The 24,484-nt window shown below is 40.2% G+C and overlaps 1 protein-coding gene across 1 annotated transcript in view; it reads left to right on the forward strand.

Annotated features, from left to right (window-relative positions):
* The window catches only part of cacna2d1a (calcium channel, voltage-dependent, alpha 2/delta subunit 1a), an 83,960-nt gene that overhangs the window by 49,989 nt on the left and 9,487 nt on the right, over positions 1-24,484 (forward strand). Inside the window, exons 11-34 of the mRNA XM_061029269.1 lie at positions 4,239-4,397; positions 4,827-4,931; positions 5,032-5,110; positions 5,589-5,638; positions 5,753-5,842; positions 7,195-7,251; positions 7,907-7,990; positions 8,105-8,179; positions 9,611-9,682; positions 9,832-9,903; positions 10,004-10,065; positions 10,541-10,617; positions 13,764-13,824; positions 13,942-14,048; positions 15,882-15,966; positions 16,205-16,267; positions 17,549-17,658; positions 17,756-17,824; positions 18,246-18,313; positions 18,402-18,440; positions 18,525-18,596; positions 21,187-21,339; positions 22,428-22,480; positions 22,808-22,863. Of these exons, the coding sequence (XP_060885252.1) occupies positions 4,239-4,397; positions 4,827-4,931; positions 5,032-5,110; positions 5,589-5,638; positions 5,753-5,842; positions 7,195-7,251; positions 7,907-7,990; positions 8,105-8,179; positions 9,611-9,682; positions 9,832-9,903; positions 10,004-10,065; positions 10,541-10,617; positions 13,764-13,824; positions 13,942-14,048; positions 15,882-15,966; positions 16,205-16,267; positions 17,549-17,658; positions 17,756-17,824; positions 18,246-18,313; positions 18,402-18,440; positions 18,525-18,596; positions 21,187-21,339; positions 22,428-22,480; positions 22,808-22,863 (1,918 nt within the window). The remainder of the gene's footprint in view (positions 1-4,238; positions 4,398-4,826; positions 4,932-5,031; positions 5,111-5,588; positions 5,639-5,752; positions 5,843-7,194; positions 7,252-7,906; positions 7,991-8,104; positions 8,180-9,610; positions 9,683-9,831; positions 9,904-10,003; positions 10,066-10,540; positions 10,618-13,763; positions 13,825-13,941; positions 14,049-15,881; positions 15,967-16,204; positions 16,268-17,548; positions 17,659-17,755; positions 17,825-18,245; positions 18,314-18,401; positions 18,441-18,524; positions 18,597-21,186; positions 21,340-22,427; positions 22,481-22,807; positions 22,864-24,484) is intronic.

Here is a 24,484-nt window from a genome sequence, read left to right on the forward strand (position 1 = left end):
GAGTATTAAAACACAGCAAATACTTGAATTGTAATACCAGTAGAAATAAATACAATGTAAACTTAAACAGACTCTCTGTCACTTTATGTTACATAAAGTTTTTATAAAACTCTGCTCTGAAAGTTGGTTTTTCATTCAGAATTTGTTATATATTATGTTATACGTTTCAGATGCACATTTTGCTGAATGTTAATGTGGATGTGTTTGTGGCGTGGCTGTTTGAGTAGCTTTACTCTGTCCTGTTTGAGTCATTGGTTGAAACATGGCAGTGACCTTTTTCAGTGACTTAATGTACCGCACATGGATGGATCGTTACTGTGGCTTCATACGTGCATGGATGCATGCATGCTCATGTGCTCATTCTTTTCACTTATCCCTTATACAGTATATATGTTTGAGTGTGCATGTGTGTTGATGTAAGGCTGTGTATAAGAGAAATGTCTGAAGAGCATCAGAGCTAAATCCAAGAATTTGTGCCTTTCTATACAGCGAACAAATGTCACAGCTCGAGCAAACCTTGGGGATGTGACAAGATCAGTTAGACAAAGGATGTTTTTCTGTATTTATGAGCCTTTTTATGAGGTTCTTAGAAATGAAGCTTAATTGAAATTCTTCAGGAATCTCAAGCATCAAGCATTCTGGAGATTGCAGAATATTCATCCATCATTAAGAATAAGTGGTCTTCTTCATTTAAGGCAAATGTAAGAACGATGGCAACATATGCTTTGATATAAAGATATAATTTCATTTCAGGGTCCTTCTTCCTGCTCTTGGTGGGAATATTGAGTAGGGATAAACCCGAGTTGAGAAAATCCCATATGACATGATTGGCAGGACTGAAATTCAAAAAGTACCATCCTGACTTTATTTTGAGCCTTTAGACGCACTGCTTTAATCAACCTCTTTATACTGTTGATCCACAACCAACAAACTGCTGCTGTCACTGCCAAGTGTGTCATTTTGAATGTCTCGAGTTAAAATAAGGAACTAAAAAAAAAGTAACTTCAAGACCTTTTTGTGCACTCCCAGTTGCCTGAAAAACCTCTCGGTTGGGTTACTGTGCCCTCGACAACTTATACTCTGCAATTTGTAGTTAATATAAGTGTCTGTGTGCTAGCGATGATAGTTTGCTTTTTTTTTGCTTTTTTCAGATTTATTTTTGGGCTTTTTGTGCCTTTAAGGGAGAGATATGACAGTGGATAGATATGGAAATCAGGGAGAGAGAGAGTAGGAAATGACATGCGGAAAAGGAGCCACTGGTGGGATTCGAACCATAGCCTCCATACATGGGGCGTGCGCACTAACCACTGCCCCACCAGCGCCCCTGCACTGTTTACTTTTGATAGAAATAAAGCGACATAAGGAAAATCTTACAGTTAAGGAGCTGTTACCAGAAAATGTTACATTAAGTTTATTAGCTGATTATTGCACCTAATATAAAAAAAATAAAAAAAAGTTTATTAGCTGATTATTGCACCTAATAAAAAAAAGTTTATTAGCTGATAAGGAAACCAGTTGGCAGTTCCTGAATGGTAAATATTTATTTTACAGAGATGTTGTCATAATGAATAATGGTCAGAAAGTCTTTGGGGCTTGAACTCTACAGGGAGAGAGTGTGATCGAAGGATGTCTGCCCTGAGCAGCAGCAACATCATCGATCCACCCTGTGGAGTCCGGACGCTGGTGGTGGTGGAGGTTGTGGCTGATGATGTCATTTGAGGCGGAGGAGATGATGATGATGATGATGATGAAACTGGGATGACCGGAGTGTTGATGGGGTGGTGGTGGAGGGTTGCACGAACGATGACATGAACAAACTGAAGGAGGAGAAAGCCATATTTAAAACGACAGCAGCAACATGACAGGCTAACAGTGAGGGAGAGGGGCAGTGCTATTGGATGGACGTGACCAGGTCATGCAAACAGCTGATGAGTATGTGAGAATATGAGTGAGCATGCGTAGTGAGAGAATAAACTACTGAACCAGCACACAGAATAAAGTCTTCCTGACTGAACTTATGCAAGAGCTTAATTTTCCTTGAATCTTTCGCTCCAGTGACTTCCATCTTTCGCACAGAATCTATTATTCACTCAGATTTTGCAGACGCTTTATTTGAATTTCCCTCTAATGCTTATTTGTCTCCTCTTTCTGCTTCTTCTTGATGGTCGGGGACATGAATTGCTTTTTTTCAATTCCGTTTTCCAAATGAACCATTAATAACATTTTCTTTCAATTCCCTTAATAGAGCAGTGGTTTATGTTTTTGTTTGGCGCTTTCAAATCAGCAAAGTGAACGGCCTTTTGAAGTTAATCAAATCAGGCGGCAGCGTAATAGGAATATTGATGGCGTCCCACTCCGCTTGTAGACGTTTGAAAATAAATTTTAAAGCCCTTTGAAGGAATGATCTAGTACAACCTTTCAAATTCAAACAGTGTGTCAAAAGCGACAAGGTCGTCTTTTAACCCTGTCCATGTGTGTGTGTTTGTGTGTTTTTAGTACACACATATATGTTTATATAAAGGATCTTTTGTGCTTCCGAGCATCACCAGGGTTTTCTCGTCACAGTTTCCTTTTGGAAATCTTTTTTTTTATCTTTTTAACACATATGATTTCTTTAAGATAATGTCAGAGAATTATTCAAACTATGTCTCTACAATCTTTGAGTCTGAATATGTTTGTGTGTGTATGCTAAAAGGCTAGCGCTAACAGGATAGGACCTCAGAAGTGACTGATGTACTTTTTGAAAACATCAACTTGAACCATGTATGAAGAAGATGCCTACAAACAGAAAGCTGTGTGTTATACAGAAAGATGTTTGTTACAAGAAAGATGTTCTTGTATACTTAACTTTGTTTCTCTGTGCGCGTGTGTGCATGTGTTTGTGTGTGTAGGCGTGCATCTGTTTAGAGGACGAATGTCTTGGCAGTATTTACCCTGAAACTTCCAACAGCATGTTGAACTTTTGGAAACCAGGAGCCACAGCATCCTCCTGCGTTGAAAAGCATCAATCCATGTGATAGAGTACACAGCTTACACTTACTGTGTGTACTCTGGCGGCACTCATGATGTCATTATTTAACAGTGGAGATTAACTGCTCTGATATCTTTACTTCCTTTATTACTCAAGTGAATAGTTTTGATGTTCGTCATTGTAGGATGTAGAAGTCACTTAAAGGTGTATGTCGAATTTTACACTCAAATATCTTAATGAATAAAAAAATGACTAAACCTATGTTTTAGTTATTTTTTTGTTGAGTACTTATGTTACCTCAAATATTTCCAACAGTTATCAAAGCCAGAGAAATCCTTAATTTTATAGTTTTAACGCACCGTGTCTTTGGTGGCAGCCGCCATGACAGACACGTCATGTTGATCGTTGTTCGGTTGCGTAGCTGCAGAGATTTGTAATCGAGCACAAAACCAATATTTGTGCACGTGATGTGCGTGTGTGCACATGTTTGATAATGCATATGTAGAAAGGTGTGTGTGTGTGTGTGTGTGTGTGTGTGTGTGTGTGTGTGTGTGTGTTTTGACCATGTTTGCAGTCAAAGCCAGAACAGATGTTGGGTATTAATGAGCCATGTCTCAGCCCTCCATGGATGCTGTGTGTGTTGGTAAAGCCTAATATTTGTGTGTTTGTGTGAGTGTGTGTGTGTGTCTGTCTGTGTGTGTGTGTGTGTGTGTGTGTCTGTGTGTGTGTCTGTCTGTCTGTGTGTGTGTGTGTGTGTGTGTGTGTGTGTGTGTGTGTTTGCATGAATTGAAAGACATCCATCTGTTCCTCCACATTAACTATTCACCAATACTAATCTAATTTGTCTTTACATGCAGGGCTGTGTAAATGTGATTTAACTTGTTACTGTAGTGTTTTTTTCTCTACAGCATGACCATTCCATAATCAAGCTCTTTGTTTTTGTTTGTTTTTGTTTACCTCCTTATGCCACTGTTTTCGCATCCCTTCCTGCTCTCCTGCTCAATCCTTTCCTTCTGCTCCTTTTAGCTCCCTTCGGTCTGTGCAGATTTGATAAAGCCTGATTTCTATTTGAACAAATTTAAGGATAATTGAAGAAGTGTTTTTTTTTACACGTGATCTCTTTTGTAATGTTTGAAGTCCAAACCTGAATGTTTAGGGACACCGCATGCCTCCGTATCAAATGGGAAAACCACATATTTAACAGAAAATATGTGCAAGTGCCTTCCCTCCACTTCCCGTCATCCCTCCTTCCCTCTCCCCCCTCCAGTTCAATGACAAGGCCATGTACGCGTCTTGCTTCGAGAACCTGGTACAGGCCAACACGCGGAACAAGAGGAAGCTCCAAGACGCCGTGCAGACCATCGCCGCCAAGGGCACCACCAACTACAGAGGCGGCTTCGAGCTGGCCTTCGAGCAGCTCGCACAGGTGATCTGTCTGTGGGGACATTTTAGTGTGCTCTCTGTCCTGTAAGTGTAACAGAATATGATTTATGTGTTCCATAGTTATTATATCGACAATGTTCCTTGAGATATGCAGACGATCACAGAGGCTCGATGAAGTGTTCTAATCAATCTAATACAATTTATTCAATTTCACATTTTAATTCAAATGTAAAAAAAAAACGATTAAACCTACTGAAAGACAAACTGCCAACTCCCTGTCAGTGGTGTTAGACTGAAGAGTGAGTATGTGTCGCCCTCTTCTGGTGGATTCATACATTACAGCTTGTTATAAGTGCTCCCTTCAGATGGACAAAGAGGTGTTAGATCTTAATTCACCTCCTGTAACAATACAAATGTGATGTAAATAATTGTTTTGATAAGGTAGTGGTTGAATGACCTTTGTACCTGACAGATGAATGTGTCCAGAGCAAACTGTAACAAGATCATCATGCTCTTCACTGACGGAGGAGAGGAGAGGGCAGAGGAGATCTTTGAAAAATACAACCCCACACAAGCGGTAGGACTTCAAACTCTAAATGTTCAGATAGCAGTAGAACACAGAAGGCATTTTTTTTTTTATCCACCATGTTCACTTTCTTTACTTTCCGTCCTCACAGGTGCGCATCTTCACATTTTCAGTGGGTCAACACAACTACGACAAAGGACCAATCCAGTGGATGGCCTGTAAGAATAAAGGTATGAGGTCACAAAAATACAATGACGAAAGTACCTTAAAGATCCCTCATTTGGTTGAAATAATATTTAATAATATATTTAAATTGCATGAATGCTGAAAAAAGTCCCTTTTCTACATTTTGACAATATTTGTGAGCAAATGTTTCCACAGTTTGGCCCTTAAAAGACATTTTTAAAATTTGTTGTAGTCAACCTGAAGTGATAAATGGATGATTTTTAATTGAACTCTGCTTTTGGTTTTATAGGTTATAGATCTTAAAATAGTATTTTTTTTTTCAGCTTGAAAATATCAAAAGACTTTAAGATTGGTGTGGAAATTAGCAAAAGAAACAATATGCCCTCCACATATCCCGATATTGAAACTATATTTTATTTATGACTCAGTGTGAAATCTAAAATTGAAGCTGTAAAATTAAAAAAAAGTTAAATTATGTTTGTTTTTCTATGGATGTAGAATAAAATCTTATATTTGTCTCAGGCTACTATTACGAGATCCCATCCAAAGGAGCCATCAGGATCAACACTCAGGTAAATGCCTCAGTTCACTTCTCTTACTTCTTTGTGAGTGGCGCCCTCTTGTGGTCAAATGTTGGATGTTCATGTTGCAAATCCAAGCGTCCACTTCCTCTCCCCTCTTTGCAGGAGTACCTGGATGTTTTGGGCAGACCCATGGTGAAGGCTGACAAGAAGGCCAAACAGGTTCAGTGGACCAACGTGTACCTGGACGCGCTGGTAGGTTGTACGATACAACAAACGCACAGTGCATGATCGCATTGACAAATGAATGCAGGAAGAGGGGATACTTTAAGATGTGTGGGAAAACAAAGTTGTGACCGCCGCTTTTGTAGAGCTCTGTGAGAATGAGACCAAATCTGTTTTCTGTCAGATAAAGAATTTCAGATAAGTCTTCTAAAAATGATGCTAAACATTTGCCGTTTGTGGTCTTGGTAAACTCAACCTCAACCCCTGCTCCAGTCGTGTTTGTGTAAAGACAGATACATTTTGATGAGAAAAATGCTACTTTTTATCACTTATTTGTGGCGTTTAAGCTTCTGTTTTAGGCGACAGCGTAGATAAGAGAGCAGTCTGGTAAACTCCGCCAAATGGTTTTGGATGTTGTCATCTGTTCACTGATAACAAGCCGTCAACTTCTGGGACTTTTGTCGACCCTGTCATCACCAGAAATGTCTCTGCCTTTTGTTACAGGAAAACACTCTTTAATTTTTTTTGAAGATTTCGGTTTCAGTTTTCCAGGGGCACGTCTGGTGTTGGTGCAGGACAACTCTTTGAAGTGATATTTAACAGTTATGGCGTTGGGCCTTCATTAAGGCGCTGTTGTGGACTTGCAGTGTAATCAGGGGTATCATATCATGTCTGTTGTCCCTGATTTACCCTGACTTTGTGTTGTTGAATTCATTTAGGTTGAAATCAGTCAGAATGGGAATGCCGTAATGATGCCAAACAAAATCAATCGATGATTTCTTCAGATGTTTTGAAGCTAAAGTTACTAGCTTGTTTTCAAAACATTAAGCGATCTGTTATTTGTGTTAACTTTGGGAGGTTAAAGTGAAATGTTTTCAGAAGCAGTACTCAAGTCCTCCACTTAGATACAGATACCAGAGAGCTCCTGTGAGGAACTGTCTGTTTGTGTTGATTTTGGCGCCCCCCTTTGGTCAGTACATCTTATCTTTTTTGCAGATCACGCTGATAAGAGTTTTCTGAAAATCTCATCCAGCTGTCCTCTAACAGTCAAACATGTTCCTTAAATACAAATAAAGTGTAAAAGGTTGTTTCTGCGGCAGCCTTGTGACTCTCTTTGTCTGACAGCAGCGTTTACAAGCATTAAATATTACGACATTGAAATAATCAATCTTTTCACTGACTGTCTTGTTTGCTTTTGAAGGTCATATAGACGCATCAATAATCATTTCAGTCTGTTTCATTAACAGTGAAAACCTCCCGGAAGTAGCTTTGAATACAAAGTATATGTGCCTCATAGATTCCCACCTCTGTAAAAAAAAAAAAAGTCAATGTTAGCCTACATACAAAGTTTTAATACAATATATGGCATGTTTTATGTTTAGGAGCTGGGCCTGGTGATCACTGGAACCCTACCTGTGTTTAACAAGACCAAGATAAAGGTAGGAGAAAAAACACTTTGGTTTCTCATTTTGTCGTCTTTGCATCCTTTGGTTAACAATGACTAGATTTATGGTAAGTGTGACACTTTGACCCCATGGAGGATTTGAAGTCTGCGGTTACGTGACACAACCTAATGTTTACCAGACTAAAATAATAGACATACAACATGATTACTCTCAGTGATCCTCTTCTTCTTTCCTTTTATGCTCCTCTTTCTTGTGGCTCTCCCTTGTGTCCTTTTGTTGACGTTCCGGTCCCTTAAAGCTCTCCCACATGCCTCCACAGGAAGATGTCATAGAGCAGATATCAAAAAGCAGATCAAACCTGTGGATCAGAGAGACAAATGATCCGGTAGCTAAGTGCTTCAAGATGAGTTTACATGTCTACCTCGAAGGACTCGAGGTTACCTCCTCTGTGACTACAGACTAAAGGCTGGAAATGCCTTGTCAGTGACTCATGGCGGCATGTAAAGCTGTTGGGAATGAGACTGTCCAGATTTCTGTTGCACCCCATTTGCTTGATATCCTTCAGACTGAGCAGAGGGACTTGACTCATCCAGGAAGCACAACAGGAATCAAACTTGTGTCTCCCACTGACTCTTTTCACCCCTAATTTACTCTGTTTTTTTTCCCCTGGTTTGTTTTTCTCTCTCAGAAAACTCAAAACCAGCTCATCTTGGGTGTTATGGCTATTGATGTCTCCCTTGATGATATCAAGAGACTGACGCCTCGGTTTACTGTAAGAAAGCATCTCTTTTTAAACAGCCTTATTTTCAGCTGTATCTCATTTTTAGCATGTTCCAGTGCCTTCTCTTACACAGATATCTTCACCTTGATTTCATTCTTCTCCTAGTTTGGACCCAATGGCTACTACTTCGCCATTGATCCAAATGGATATGTGCTGCTCCATCCTAATCTTCAGCCGCTGGTAGGAGAAATCACTGGACTAATCATTTTCACCTGACGTGTTGTTCTAAAGATATGGGTACTGTGCCAAAGCCCATTAGTTTGTCATTAACAATGGCCGAACTGGCAAGAGAATCATAACATTCCTGATTGGGAATATAACAAGTGTTCGAGACACCGAGCCTGTTTACACTCGGTAGTTATTTACATGTGTACTCGATGATCCCATCACAAGTGGACAGCTCAAAGTACAGCCATTCAAAAACGACACTATTCCCATGTGTGATCGGATCTCTCTTTCCTGGAATTTCATTACGACAACCTTTTAAATTATATATATTTTTACAACTGTGATGCAGACTTCCAGCAGGGAGAGAGAGCGAGAGACAGAGAGAGAGAGAGTGAGAGAGAGGAAAAGCTCATGTGGATGAGCGAGGCAGAGGAAGCTGGTGAATATTGACTGATGTGTTAACGTGATATAAAAACTTTTTTTCCCAGAAGACAGATGTTACTCTACAGTTGTGCTGTTTATCAGTGACTTGTATGAGCTAAAAATAAATAATGATGATAATACATTTTATGTATAAAGCATTTTGAGAGTTAAACCCCGTTACAAAAGCATGTAAGATGAAACGTGTTTGAAAAGCATGCACAATGTGGTTGAATAATTGGAATGAAATGAAAAACCTTAAAACTCAAAGTATTAAATTAGGCAAGCGCTCTGTCACTCAGCACGGTCTTGGCCCTGAATACAGATACTAGACAGCCCTTCAATGGGGCCAAGAACATATTAGCATACACACTCCTGGAAGAATGTGGACATATGCAGCCCAGACCAAGTCCCGATGTGGTCTGAGTGACTCAATGTCAGAGTGATTCAGGTGTGTTTACACCTGTACTCAGAGCTGTCCACTTGTGATCAGACCACTGAGGATGCATGTTGATACCAGGTGTAAAACAGGGCCGTTTAGTATGTAAAGTGTTTTCTCTATTGTAGAAAGATCGTGTATATATGTTGTCCTGTTAGCATTAAACTAGCATTAAACAGTATCTCTGCAGCAGCTACAATGTTTGTCTGAGTTACCGCTCTCACTTTGTTCGTGTCGTTTGGCTGACTTTTGAATTCTTTATGTAAAATGTTCCGATGGTTCCGAGTGTTGTTTGTTGAAACATGGCAAGATGTTTTTCATTGGCCTTTGAGAATTGCGCTCTTCTTGTAAATTATGCGTGCACGCATGATTACAACACTCAAACGTCAGCGTTGACAGACAAATTAGACCATAACATGTTCCCTATTGGACGCTGCAAAAAAAAAAAAAAATGTACGCATCGCGATCTCTTTTGGAAGCACCAGATCAACAACTGATGTTTTATGTTTTCTGCATTGTACTCAAAGCCCCTGAGTTATAAATACAGTATGTACGACGGACTGATTGCTCGCATTTCTCTGCAGACTGCTAAGTTTAATGAACCTGTAACGCTGGACTTCCTGGATGCAGAGCTGGAGAACGAGATCAAAGTGGAGGTTTGTAAAATAGATTGCTCCACCTGTATGGCTCCATGAACTCTTGTCAGAATCAATGGTGTTGTGTAGTTTCTAAATGTTCTACAAGGGATTAATCGTTTCCTTTTTTAATTTTCTGATTAATTTGTTTTTGATTATTTGGTCCACAGATACGAAGGAGAATGATCAACGGTCTGACAGGGAATTACACCATTTCTACTTTAGTCAAATCACAAGACGAGGTAATTTCATTCAGGGATGTTGGAAGTCCATGACAATTATAAACACATTTACTTTGCAGTGAAATGTACTGATGTTCCGACCCAACTTTTGCCTTCAAAGCGCTACATTGATTTAGGTCAGAGGACGTACAGCTTTGCACCGGTGAAGGGGACAGATTACAGGTAAATACGAGTGACGTCTCATGAATAATTGAATACGCAGTCCCGAAATAGAGGTAATCCAGATGTTTCTCCACAGACACAGTTTGCAAAATGTTCCTCATAATTGCATAAAAGTATTTTGTTCTCATTTGTACTGGAGCTGGACGGGGGTCTTGAGTTCAGGATGAAGTCCAGGCACGATTTAAAGTGTTCTAGGTGGAGCACGGAGGGGCCTGCCTGCTGCTAAAAAACACTTAGCAGGAGTTACTGAAAGATCTTCTACGGCGCTTCAATTCTCAAAATATGTGTTTTCGCATGAGAATTGGGTCTGTTGAGGAAGATTGTGGGAAAGCATAGTGGATATATTTATTAAAGAGTTTCAAAAAATGCACAATTTTCCAATTACAATTGAAAAAAAGAAGCTTAGTGTGATAGAAAGGCTAAAGGTGAAAGGCTGCTTTTTTGCAATGAGATGTTGTGTGCATATCCTCTTCAGCCTGGCCCTGGTGCTTCCAGACTACAGTATGAATTACATCCGGACCACTATCAGCGACACAATCACCCAGGCAAAATGTAAGTGCCAATAAATCACCTCAGACATTTGTGCCCTTCTTACTTTTTCCATTCGGTCAAATTTACCTTTTATTTACACCGTTTGGTAAATGTTGAAATATGTCGGCTAACATTCTTTGGTCACATTATTTTTTCTCCATTTAAGGCAGAGACAGCCTGAGTTACTGTAATGGTTCCTATCCATCACTTACAGTGCCCCAAGCACACCCAAACTGCAAGCCCTCGCTTCTTGTATAGCCATGGCAACGCACACACTCGCTTGTGGTGATGTTTAAAGATTTTGCTGCCAGACAGCAGGACGAGTGGCTCCAGTGTCGTCTTTCACACTTAGAGTGCTCGTGAACTAATTTACAACTAAATACATCATTTTATGTGCATGTGTGTGTCTTTAAGTGGATGAATGTGTGGTTATGTGTTTTTGTCGGTGGCTCAGAGGTTCCACATGCAGCATTGTCGTCTCATATCTCTTTGGAGCAATGTCTGTTTCCACTAGTAAAACATTGACTCATAGTATTCCAAAGTATTCCTCAGAGGACAGTTTTATAGTTTATATGTGTGTGTGTGTGTGTGTGTGTGTGTGTGTGTGTGTGTGTCTACACAGTACGTGTCTATGTGTATCTGTGTTCACTAAATTTAAAAAACATGAAAAGATAATATTCAATCTGTTACTTTTAGAAGTTGTTGTTTTGCAGCTGAAATCTTATCTCACCTGTGAACAAAAAGAAAAGAATGACTTTATGACAAAATGAAGGAAGCAAAATAGTTCAAGCAAGTCCAAAGTCTGATTGACATCAATGGATGCTTATATTAAAAGAATATGTAAAAGTAGAAAAGTCTACATTTGTAATGAATGCTTTTCTGACTGCACACATGGTTACTACATCAGTGCACTCATAAATCTTAATGTGTTTGTTTGGTTAAACCTGAGCCTACACTTAGAATCATTTTATCATTTCAGAATACACATTACATTGACTTGCATTTAGTCTTTGGAGCTTTATTCTCACTCTAGCCACTGCAAATAAGATGCAGAAGCCCAGCTGTTAACCAAAGTAACTAATTGACTTTAACAGGTCATTTAACAAATACTCTAATAAGACAGTTTTTGCTTGTATTAGGAGGAAGTAGAGCAAGTATTTCCTCCCGTGCTTCACCTTATAACCCCCTAACACTTTGCTGCACTCTTACACACACACAGGAGCATGTTGTTTTCATTATCTGTTTTTTCTTCCCCTAATAGCTCGTGATTAATAATGACAATTCTGCAACACTGAATCAAGCCAGCGTCTGCACTCACAAGTAGCGCTTTGCATGCAACGCGTGCCCACACAGTGTGCCGCACATGGCATGTATGTGTGCGTCTGCACGCGCGCGTATGTACTCGACCCCCACCTGTTGCACTAGCCCTCAGATGTGGTTTTGGCACTGTAGTCCAAAGAACAGACAGCAGGATGTTTGTGTTACTTTAAGGTGATCCCATAAAGGAGAAAGCTGTGAGTCTGAGCAAAAGTAAAACATTGTTTGGTGCTTTTCTTTTTTTTTTGTTTTCTTCACTTTACTCCTCTTTGACTCACTTTGCCTTTTTACAACCTTGTTTAAATAACTTCTAATGAAAGGCAGGACCGCTCTTGACACACATGGCTGCGTCCCTCCAGTGCGTCCTTCTGTGTGCTTTGTCATCAGTTTTGTTGTTTTAGGTCACTGCATCAAAAAACCAACACAGAACACTTCAAGCTCTGGATTATCTGAAACTGGAGCCTGCTTTGTGTGTGTTATAATTCTTTTATCCCATGTAACCAATTCCAACATCTATTTTGTCATGCATTTGTTAAGTCGAGGCTGCTTTTTGTCTCACATGTTTGAATGTGTCATATTGATTCATGTTGAAATCCACACAGACATGCCTCAGACACCGTATTTATTCAGTTCTAGAACAAAATATTCACAAAACCGGCAGAAATGTCATCATGAGTGTGAAAAGGCATGCAAAAGTGCATAAAAAATAAGCAGTTGTCACTCCCCAAGTCTCCCTGCTATCCATCATTACGAGATACTTTGTTGGATTAGTAAGTGCTGACCGAATATCAAAGAAAAAGCACATGGGTGCAATTATTTCCCAATCATAACCACCGAAACAGGACAAGGAGAAGCCCATGTCGTCATGAGAAATTTAGCAGTATAGAATAATCTACTGTCGACACGACCCGCTTTGGAGAACGTCAAAGGGACGTGAAGGTTATAAGCTGTGGTTCATTTTCAGTTTTACGTGCAGTATTGTAGTGCAAATATGCCCATAAAGTGCAGATTAACTGTATCACCAGAAGAATGCTAATACTAATGCTAAAAGCACATCATCAAAAGTTCTGACCACATTATACGCCTCTGGTTGTGTTCTCCATCAGCATCATCTCCATTTCCATCCAAAGGCCTTAAACCTTTTGTTGGGAATGCAATATTTCTATTCAGGGCTTGCTCTGTGAATAAAATATTGTGTCACCTTTGACCCCTGTGGTTTTACCCTGTCCTTTTTTTCCCTTTCTTTTCCCTCTCGTCTTTTTCCTCCCCGGGGGACGAATCTCTCATTCGCTCACTTTCTCTCTGCTGGGATTTTTTTCCACTCCAGGGGAAAATGGCAAGTATTTTTTTTCCTTTTTTCCTTTCATCTCTCTCCTCCTGTTCTGGAACCCTGTCGATCCTTCGCCCGGCATGTCTGGCAAAGTCTATTGTGATACTTCTACTGTGAATATTTGATTTTCTCTGTTTAGTTGAAGATTTTATTCTTTGGAGTTTTTCATTGTTTGTGCAGAGTAAAGTTCACAACTTTTGTTGTGTGTTAAATTGTGCCAATTTTCATTGTGAGTACCAACTCCTACTGTCCTAAATGTATTTCCATTTTTTTTTTTATTTCTAAGGATTTAACTGTTTTTTTGTTTTTTTTCAGAAGGTGTTTTTATGTTCAGTCTGTCAAGAGATGAACTCTCATTGTTGTTTTTTTTGGTACCAATCTTATTAATGCACTGTTAAATATTTATAAAGGGGTTACATTGTGCCCATTAAAGCACCAACTCATCTGTGTTCAATGATTACTTCTGTTTAAGTTGAACTGCAAAAGAGGAAAACAAATAATACTTTTTTTTACCTTTCAGTTTCTGAAAGCCTGCTGGTGGACAAATTCGATGAATACGGCTATACATATATTGCACCAAGGTAAGACCAAACAGAGTTTATTTGGACTGCAAATTGGCAGCGATGTAAATTTCAACCTTGGGATTAATTTTTATCCTCTAATATTTATTTTCTTTAAACCTCTGTTGTTTCCCACAGGGTGTACTGTAAGGATCTAAAACCACCTGATAAGAACTCAAACAACACAGAGTTCCTCATGGAGTTCAACGATTATATCGACATAAAGACTCCAAACAACCCCATGTGTGAGTATCACAACATGGAGAAATGTTCTCAGAAATACCTCTCCTTATCTTGGTGCCATCAACTATTATATTTTCCTTGAGAATCAAAGCTTTTTTTATTGGATCCTACTGTACGGTCTGTAGCACACGTGGGCGTCGTTCTCCTTACTGACCCTATTTACATCTCAAAGAGCTGCAATGCTTCACAGTGTTTGTGAATGAATCTTAGCCATCTGGCTTGGCATTAAGGTGTGCATTGAACATGTAATGGAAAAGCGCCAATGGAAACCAATTCCCAGAGGTTTCTCTTTCCAGTGAAACGCAGGTCTTGCTGGATGGTTTCGGTGTGCATGACCAGGCAAAGCTTTGTGATGTGGAACCCCTGTGTTCGTGTTACCCATGTGATGCTAACTCTAAAAGTCTGACCATCACACGCCTGGGTGCACATGTGTGAGGCACGGCGGCTTAGATGTGACACACGCGCTCGCACACACACACAGTATTCACCAATAATGTGCCTTCCACACCCCACCTATACCCGCTCGACCTCATCCAATTACTGTGTGTTTGTGAGAAAGAGCAGGACACGTCAAGCCAGGAGCACGAGCGGAGCAATAAAACACAAATCAGGGGCCACTGGACCTTCTCCTAAACATCTGACCAACGCATTAACATCACTGCCATTGGTTCAGACATTCATTGATATGCATTTATACCCACTGAGTAAAACAAGAGCTCCCCAGGTGTTTATAAAAAATCTCCTTTATGTGTAGTTAAACGATTTGAGTTTGGGAACTTAGTTCAAACATCTCAACAAAATCAATCCAATAAAACTTTTCACTCAATTGAATTATTACTAGCTCCATTATTAGCTGCTACTTTAATGTAGTCCACAGGGAGTTTAGAGGGAGAAGGAAAGTAAGACCCATGTGGACTGTTGGCGGCTTGAGTATCGTTACACGCTTTCCAAGGGTAAGCCACTGCAGTGGCGCAAGAGTTGAAGTACATTAGGAATTCCTGGGCTGCCTTCAATAAAGTATCCTTAATGAAAACCATTGCCCAAAGAGAGAAGGTGGAGTTGGGGGGGGGGGGGGGGGATAAAGTGTTGCACCAGCTGTTTTCTCTGATGTGTGTGGTGTGTCATAAAGGTAGGGAAGAGGTGGTGGGGGTGTATCGACGAGTCTCGATGTTAATGGTGTGAAGCAGGTTGTTGGAGAGTTCAAAGTGGTGGGCACTGCCAATGATTCGGCCAGCAGCTTTTTTTTCACCAGTTATATTCGTCAGGTGGTTTTGTCAGATGTTTTGGAAAAAAGGGAAAGTAACACCTTAACCAACCAATTTGGCCAGCTGGTTCGATTATCAGATGAAACCAGTGTGTTTTGTCTTATATCCACAAGACCTTCCTCTTGTCTAGAAATCATCAATCAGACCTTTTATCTGCTAAGTTTAGTTATATATCCACTCAAGCTTCTTCACATGTTGCAAACAAATTGAAAATTCATTTTGGAAGCCCCCATGCGATGAACACTCTGTGGAACATGTGTTGTCATTTGCTTACCTTTTCTTCCATCTCTCTTTTCCCGATATTATGCATCCCGATATTATGCATTCCGTTTTGGCTATTGATGCTCCTCGGGAATTTATCCCACATATTCCAGCTGATTCCTGTTACACAGGCTTTCCAAGCCAAGTCTGAAACAACAAATAGGGTATCCCCATTTTTTAAAGATGAAAACTTCAAAGCTGATCAAAGACTGAATAGTTAATCATATACTTGGCAATGTCTGGTTAATCAACATACACACAAAATGGTATTGAAGATAACATGTTGGGTCTCATGTTTTGTCTCTTTAGGTAATGTGGAACTGGTGAACAGATTGCTCCTGGATGCTGGCATCACATCAGAACTGGTCAAGAATTGGAAAGATAATGAATGGCTGTGAGTGAACCCTACATCTTAAACACATGGGGTTTTTTTTCTTGAGATACAACAAACAAACTGAAATGTGGCATCAGTTATTCTATACTTGGTATTTGGAAATGAATGTCTATGCAGAAGAATTCAATACAGATGGTTCAGGTATTTCAGCATCACCAATAAATGTCTTGCAGACATAAAGCACATTCCAGATTTTTGTAACTGTATGTTTTATAGCTTTATCTTCTCTGCTTGTCAGGCATGGTGTCCTTGCCAGATTTGTTGCCACCGATGGAGGGATCACACGGGTCTACCCCAAGAGGTACTTATCAAGTTCATATGGAAGGGGAATGGATTTAAAGCACTGGAACAAGCAAATATGTTCAGGATTATCTGACAAAAGGTAAAAACATGGTCTGCCAAGCAAGCTGCAGTTAATCCACTGATGCTTTAAATTCTACAAATAAAAGCATTTTGAACATTCACCCATCCATTCACTGCCACTTGTCAGAGTTTGAGTTATGGTTGTATCGGGCCAACAAAAAGTGGCAATGAGCCCTTCTCTTCATAGTCCTTGTCCTAGTTCCTTTCCATTAACTATTTTTCTAACCACATTGGATATACATTTTCCTAGTAGGTTGTGGGTCTATCATGGAGTATCCTCCCGGTGGAAGGGGGGCATAAAGAAGCCTCCCTGATTTGAACAGCGGTTCGAAACCATTTAGATGTACAAACTCATTCTGAGGGTTGAGCCAACACTCTTAAAGTAAACTTTCAAGTCACCATCAAAACTGCATGACCATAGGTGTTGGTTGAAATATAGGTTGAGCAGTAACCAAAAAGCTTTCTCTTCATACTTGCAATCCTCTTTCCAAGAACAGTCCAGTACAATGACAAGTGGTGTAGCTGTTTTTAGAAAAGGACACGGCAATTTCATCTGAATACGATTTCCATATGGCATTGTTTCAAACTGGGACAAACTTTATATCCGGAAGGTTTTTCTAAAGTATAGGAGTCATCAATTTTTCAAGGTTTTAGAAGCATTTTTTCAGATGTAGAAGGCAGAATTTTACAATGTAGACGTATGTGACTACCATATGATCTTGTTATTAGAGTGCAGGAACTACAGTAAGATATGGATTATTAGCATACAATAAGTGCTAAGCTCAGAATGAAACAGAATTAACTTGAGAGCCAGGTATGTAAATCATTGTATCGTCTGCATAAAATTGTATTCTACCGTATTACAAAGGTTCATTCTATGTGGTAGCCTTTATGTGGGGGAGGGGGAATTTATTAGGGGGCTGGCAGGAGAAAAGTCTGGGTGGAAAATGTGTCTGTTTTCGTTCACACTTGCAGCTCACCAGGAAAATTCAGATACATTTCTGGATTTTTCTGTATGCGTGAAAACAGCTTATGTCTTGCTAACAGTATTTTAAAGGCAATTTAAAAAATCAGAAGACTGGTATGACCTCAGTGTAAAGTACCTTAAAAACAAAATGCCAACTCCAGACAGAGCAGGTTTATAATGTATGAAAAAGTACTGAATTATTCGGTGAAAAAGTTTGCTGATGGCGATATTTTTGCCAATTGTATTTAACAGTGCTGGGCTGGAATGGACAGAAGAAGCAGAGACATATGAGTCAAGTTTCTATAAGCGAAGTTTGGACAACGACGCTTACATCTTTACACCTTATGCTAGAAAAGAAAACAGTGAGTAAAACGGAAACACAGAAAAGGTGTGTTTTGTGTCTCAATGTGTTGGCTCATGTACAGTATATACAGTGTTTCATTTTTCTTCTTCTTGCAGCAAGTGAATCCCTTCTGGTGAGCAGAGCAGTAAACCTCAACATTGACGGTGTCATACTCAAACCAGCTGGTGAGGACAAAAAAGGGAGAAGGACCATTTTACACCTTTCTACTTTTTATTTCTTAAGTGGTCTTTCCCAGTCTACCACACACATATAAACAAAGTCACACTTACTGCTATTAGTCTGATTTAGACACCTACATTTGCAACCTTAGAGCCTAAACCCATTTCATTTCTTAATATCTTCAGACTCACACAGGCTATATTTAATAGACGGCTACACTTAATTTGTCTGTTTCTCCCTCTCTCTCTTTGACATATACACACAAACACACGTACACACACACACACACACACACACAAGCCACACATCAAGTTGTCTGCTCTCCTATGATCCTTGGCCAAGTTTGGATTTTCTAAGTTCAGAGAGTAAAGTTTATGCAGAGGTCCAACATGATCTAGGATGTCTGGCTTTTATGTTTGATCACAGTGGTTGGTGTGAAGTTGGACATTAGTGCCTGGATGGAGAGCTTCATTAATACCACACAGAAGTTGAATGTAAGTGGATTCTATCTGCCTTATGTCAACATGACACATATATGATACAGACTAAAACTTGTTATTAATCCGTCTGTTTTCTTTATAGTGCAATGATGAGATCTGTGGCTGTCTTCGAAACGATAAGGTAAAAGGTTTGATTGCATGCTTATTATTTATGGATAAGAGTCAGTAAGATGCAACACTGGTTATAATCTTGATGTGATTACAGAATGTAGATTGTGTCATTCTGGATGACGGCGGCTTTCTGGTGATGACCAATCAAGAGGACGATATTGAAAAGGTGGGTCCGAAATTTGCTCACACTTATAAAACTAAAGACCGAGGCAGGTGAACTGTGATTCCCAGTTTAAGAAAACAGCATGCAAGTTTGAAAGGCTTTAACTAATGGCTTGAATAATTATTTTTATTCACTTTCTTTTGACCGAATTTGGAACAAATGTTTGCAGGGGTCAGTGGTTTTCTTGCTCACTTTTCTTTTTTAGGCTTTATTGTACTTCACTTTGACTTGCCCAACTTGTTTGAAAGTTCAATCAGTGTAGCCGTGTCCCAAAACCTCACGTAAGTTTGAGTCTCGAGTTTGCCGTGCTCAAGTCAAAGTACGAGTCATCGGAGATGAATCTGAGTCAAATTCCCAAGTCCGAGCTGAGTCCCAGCTGTTGCTCTTCTCTGTGTTTCATTTGCTGTAAGATCTCTCAAAGCAAAACAAAAGATATGTGGCGTGTCTTTAGGTAAGTTCCTAGCAGGAACTGTTGCTTTACAACACTGCATGTGAATTTGCATTTTCAAGTCCAAGTCCACGTCAAGTCACAAATCCTGAAAATAAGGACTTGGGTCAGACTGCCTCCAATAAGTCTCAATTTTCATTTAACTGCTCAAACAATTAAAACCGTTTTAAACACAATTTGACCCATCTCTTCCTATCACTGTATCAGATACAAAAACACACTTCAGTTGTGTTTTCCCTGTAGCCCTGAGCTAAGTGCAGGCACCCCTGCCACTGTCTGAGTAAACGTTTTTTCATGCAGCCTTGGCTCCTCGCTAATCAGTGCTGGGTGTGCGTTGGATAAATCAGTCGCCCTCTGAAGTTTGGCAGCAGCACTAAAACCAGGGGGCCCGAGGCTTTGTTTAGAGAAGGCTGTGTGCCCTCAATCATATTTCCTACAGGAGCGAAGTTTCTCTCTCTCTGCGTAAGCTTTTGCTCTCTCTCTCCCGCTTTATGTCTTCCTCTCTTGAGCTCGTTCCTTTTCTTTCTCCACAACCCTCGGGGAGTCTGCAGCCAACAGGGCTGTGACTGTTAATTCATTATTTGTGTTATTGCACAGGGGAAGGAGAGAAGGCTCGTTTTACCTTATAGATTGGAAGATTTATATATCCTTTGGCTGTTAGACTAAAGAGGAATGGATGTGTGGAGGACGGCTTGTTAGCACCCACCTCACAAAGTGGAAGGAAAAGGATAGTTTGCCTTTCCTCCAGCACATACACACACCACATGTCCATCTTTTGGCACACACACACACACACACACAAAGAGAGAGAGATGAATACTGTACATGTGTACATACTCCCTCCTGAATACACAGGCACTTAAACACTCCCATGCACACGGTCGTGTCACACCTCTAAAATGCTGAGACGAACTGCTTCCTCTTAGTGGAAATTTATGGCTGCTTGGTGGACTGTGTTAATCAGATTATACCGAAGTCCATCATCCTGGCTTGACCGTGATTTACTGTGTGTGTGTGTTTGTGTGTATGAGCACATTTTCTAAATCCAGGCACAGACATAAGGGTTTCTTGACTCATCTTTAGCACATAATCAATAACTTAAACTGTAACCTTTGCATATTTTTCAGATGAATATTACAGTGCTCTTATTTAAGGAATAGTTCAACGTTTGTCCAATTGTTGTCTTTTAAAAAGAGTCAAATGAGAAGATGTGTACCACTCTTATATCTGTATAGTTAATATCACATGCTTTGTTTAGCTTGTACTGTGAAAGAGCCCATATTATGCCCTTCTTGGGGTTCGTATATTTAATCTATGTACCTACTTTTGTCCGTTCACAATAGCTAAAGTAAAAAAAAAGTGTCTGTTTTCATGTACTGCTCCTCCTTGCTCCCTCTCCGCTCTGAGTCCGTCAGCTACGCTCTGTTGAGCCCCCACTGTTAGACCCCACGTGGGCCAAGTCTGCTCTGATTGGTCTGCCGATCCGCTCTGTCGTTATTGGTCAGTTGCTCAGCACGTGTCTCGGAAATTTCAACGTGAGCTGCTGGGCTTGCCACAACGAGCCAATGGACTTAGATCAGTGATCTCACACTGACTATTAGCACCTTAAACTCTCATTCACCCAAAGTCATTTAAATGGCGCCACTACTGCTTTCAACTAGTGACTGTAATTATGCTAAACTAAGCTAAGCTAACTAGCAGAAAACTCCAGCTGCATATTCAAGATACAATTCTATGATTAGTGTTGATCTGCTTTAACTAACTCTGGGCATGAAAACTAAGACAAAAACCCCAACTCTAATCTAATTTTATTTAGTTGCTGGATTGCAAATCAGCCACAGTGGACCCCGGACCTTAGCTGTCCCGAACCCCAAACGGCTCTGTGGTCTTTTTATTGTCTCTGTGTTTTGGAGGAGTCGCCTCAAAAGCACATAATGACACAGTATTTATCCAAATCTGTAGACTCTGTTTCTAAATCTAATTCTAAAACCTTCATTCTTATTTGAGGTCATGTACATATGCTCTTGATAACAGATTTTTGTATCACCTTAGAGTTTCTCCTTAAACCCAAAATGTTGACATTTATTTATTTTAACATTGTTGTGTTCTTTTAAAAGGTTTCCATTTTCATCTCCTTGTTCTCAGATCGGCAAGTTCTTCGGTGCCATTGACCCGATCCTCATGAGAAACCTTGTTAACTCATCCCTGTTCACCTATAAGAAGACCTTCGATTACCAGTCGCTCTGTGACCCCAAGAGGAAGGGCAAGACGGATGCAGGCCTGCGATCCGTCTACGTGGTGAGTTACATAAGCCAGAGACCATTTACACACAACTTACAATGCCTAAACACACACACACACAAAGCCACCCACATGTGCACACCCACACTTACATGTTCACACTTTTTGTTATCCATATAAATAGATGTATTTCCATGCATTAGCTCACAGACAGATGCAAGGACACACGCATGGCTCTGTAGCCAAACCTGCTTGCTTGCACACTTCCAAATGGTCAGACACTTGCACGTACACACAAACCTGCACACACCAGGGAGCCATAAATCTGAATGGAGCAGATGAGAAGGGAAGCAGAGGGTATGGTGAAAGCGTTAGAGTGGGAGTTGCAGCTACAGTAACAGGATTAGGTGGTCTAGCTTGCTTGGCTAACACGGCGAGTGATGTAGAAAGAGGCACTGTTTTTCATCACTTACAACACATACAAGTTTGACTGATAAGAAGCAAACACGGCTGCAGACATTTCACTGATTCTGATGCATTTCTATTAGATGCTAAGATCTCCTTCCAGGCAGAGGAAGTTTGAGGTTTGTTTGACCAAGATGTTGTGTTATCTGTAGGTATTTATAAATGCAAAACAATTCCACTCACTGCTAGAAAATTGGAGCCATACAATTTCCTGACTTGGACTTTATGTGTTTACAACTCGCCAGTGACCAAGGTGAGATGAAAGGTGCAGATATTGTCTGATCAAAGGCGCTGTCTACAGCCAGTGATGCCTCTAACACGGTTAGTTAAGACTCCTCGATGACTCAACACACCGGCAACAGAAGAGAAAGGATACAACAGTGATTCACCAAAACAAGGCCCTCGCATGCTAACCCTAATCAGAGCAGCATGTTGGGCCTTTGATTCAAACCGTGTGCTGCTTTGTTTTCTCACTGGTTCCCTGTTTACATATTTATGCTCGCGTCTGTTGAGACGGATTGTCTCCTAATTTCCTCTGAAAACGGGAAGAAAATAAAATCTCCTCCTTGGACCTTTCACCTGGCCAAACTGGAGAGTCTGCGGCCACTGTAAACACAAGCAGGATGTTCAGCGTTGTTTTATTCTAGGGTTAATTTGTATTTTTTGTTTGTCCCTCTCAGCCCACAATCGCAGATATTTTGAGTCTAGGATGGTGGGCGACATCTGCAGCCTGGTGAGTCCCTTTTTTTTCCCCCAGATCTTTTAGGTTAGCTTTGTGTTCAAATGATTAATAACAAAAATAAATACTATAAAGCAATGCAATATAAGTCCTTAAACACAGACTGTAATGGAAAGCAGGCCGGGATTTGTTCCTAGAAAATGGACACATAGCATCTGTTTAACAGCTGAATTGTTCCCAGGACAGTACGCATTCCAAAAAATCTTCTCTTGATTTATCGTTGCATTAGCATTTACACAGAATATTTATTGTACATTATGTTCCAATGAATCCAGATTTTTTTTTCATCCTGGGGGGGGGGGATTTTGCTTTCGCTCTTAGGTCAATACTGCAACAGTTACTGGTCAGCATCACATTCCCCAATTTCCTGGACGCAGGTGAGTTCCTGTCGATTTGATACAAAGAACAGAATATTTCTTTTAGGTTTTAATAAAAGGTTTTGTAATGTTGCGCTAGCTCTTGACATCCCACACGGCCTCATTATGGAAGTCAAATGATAAGTTTGAACTACTTTGACAAGGTCTTAAAAGATACTGAACACACTGTTTTCAGATTGTGTCTTTATCTTACAATGTGAACACAGTACTCCGCACATGCCAGGAATATGTCGTTAGTAAGGATCTTTTTTCAAATCAACAATTAAACGCTCATTTGTCTGTAGAGATCGCATGCCTGCCTGACCCAGATTATACAATTTTGGAGTTGGGTTTGTATTTTTTGAGCACAAATGTGTTATTAGATTATACAGATAACCAACAGATCCAGAACAAAACAGCCCAACAGGACTGTCTCTGATTATAGTTTAACCTTATTCAGATGATACTTGTTAAAGAATCAGCTCATCCAAATCATGAAAAATAACATTTGCTGACTTAAAGGTGCTGGGAATAAGCCATGCAGATTAAATCTTAATTTAATTTGCCAACTCTTTTGAAATTTTTGTCTCTGAAATGTGTGTTGTTATCTGTGTTTCTGACCCAACAGTCAAAGCATCAGGACTCTTCTCATTCTCAACAGAATGTATCTCTAATGAAAAGCATAGAGTCCCGTCCATGTTGTCAGGGTGATGGCACAATCTGAAGGACATTTATCTCAAAACGCTGACAAACACGATCAAAAGAATGTGAATAGTTTAGAGTGAGTGGGAAAATGTTCTTTGTGAACTTGGGTTAACAAGCATGAGGCATGACTTGTTTGTTTACCACTTCACTCATCCACGCAAACTTTGTCTGTTTATGTTGTTTGAGCACTTTTTTTTTTTTTCTCGTTTGTAAAAAGGGGATTTATGGTATGTGATTTTTAAGAACCAAAGGTCTCAGGAGCCTCCAAAAGAGAAATCCAGTGTGCTCTCTTGCACCTGGCTGCAGTCCGGCATTTCCATTTACAATTAGATAGCATGATTTTCTCCTTGTCGATGCTCACGCTAAATATTTAGACCCGTTAATCTTAGCCACTTGAGATCCATGGTTTGACCTTGGGAAGATTTTAGCACGGCATGCGGAAAGTAAATCAGAAAAAACGATTCCACCCGACCTAAAAAAGCCACGACCAGAAACGGGGAAAAACGAGGTAAAATATTGGAGGTGCTTTGGAAAAATGGAGTGAGGTTAGAATGCAGAAAGCTTTCAAGACTGATGCAGAGCTGGCTAAACACTGAAATGGTAAATGGACTCGAGCTTGTATAACGCTTTACTAGTCTTCTGACTACTCAAAGCGCTTTATACACCACAGGTCACACCTACACATTCACACACTGATGGCAAAGGCTGCTATGTAAAGTGACCATCAGTAGTCATACACATTCATACGCTGTCCAGGCAAAGCAGCGGGGGCAACTTAGGGTTAAGTGTCTTGTCCAAGGACACATCGGACATGTGGCGGCAGGAGCTGGGGATCGAACCCCCGACCGACTCTACCGACTGAGCCACAGCCGCTGAAGTTTCCAACTTCAGATCAAACACTCTGCAGAGAAATATATAAATATATATATATATATAG

Source organism: Labrus mixtus, chromosome 22 (assembly GCF_963584025.1).
Source record: "Labrus mixtus chromosome 22, fLabMix1.1, whole genome shotgun sequence".
In the NCBI taxonomy this organism is placed as follows: Eukaryota; Metazoa; Chordata; class Actinopteri; order Labriformes; family Labridae; genus Labrus; species Labrus mixtus.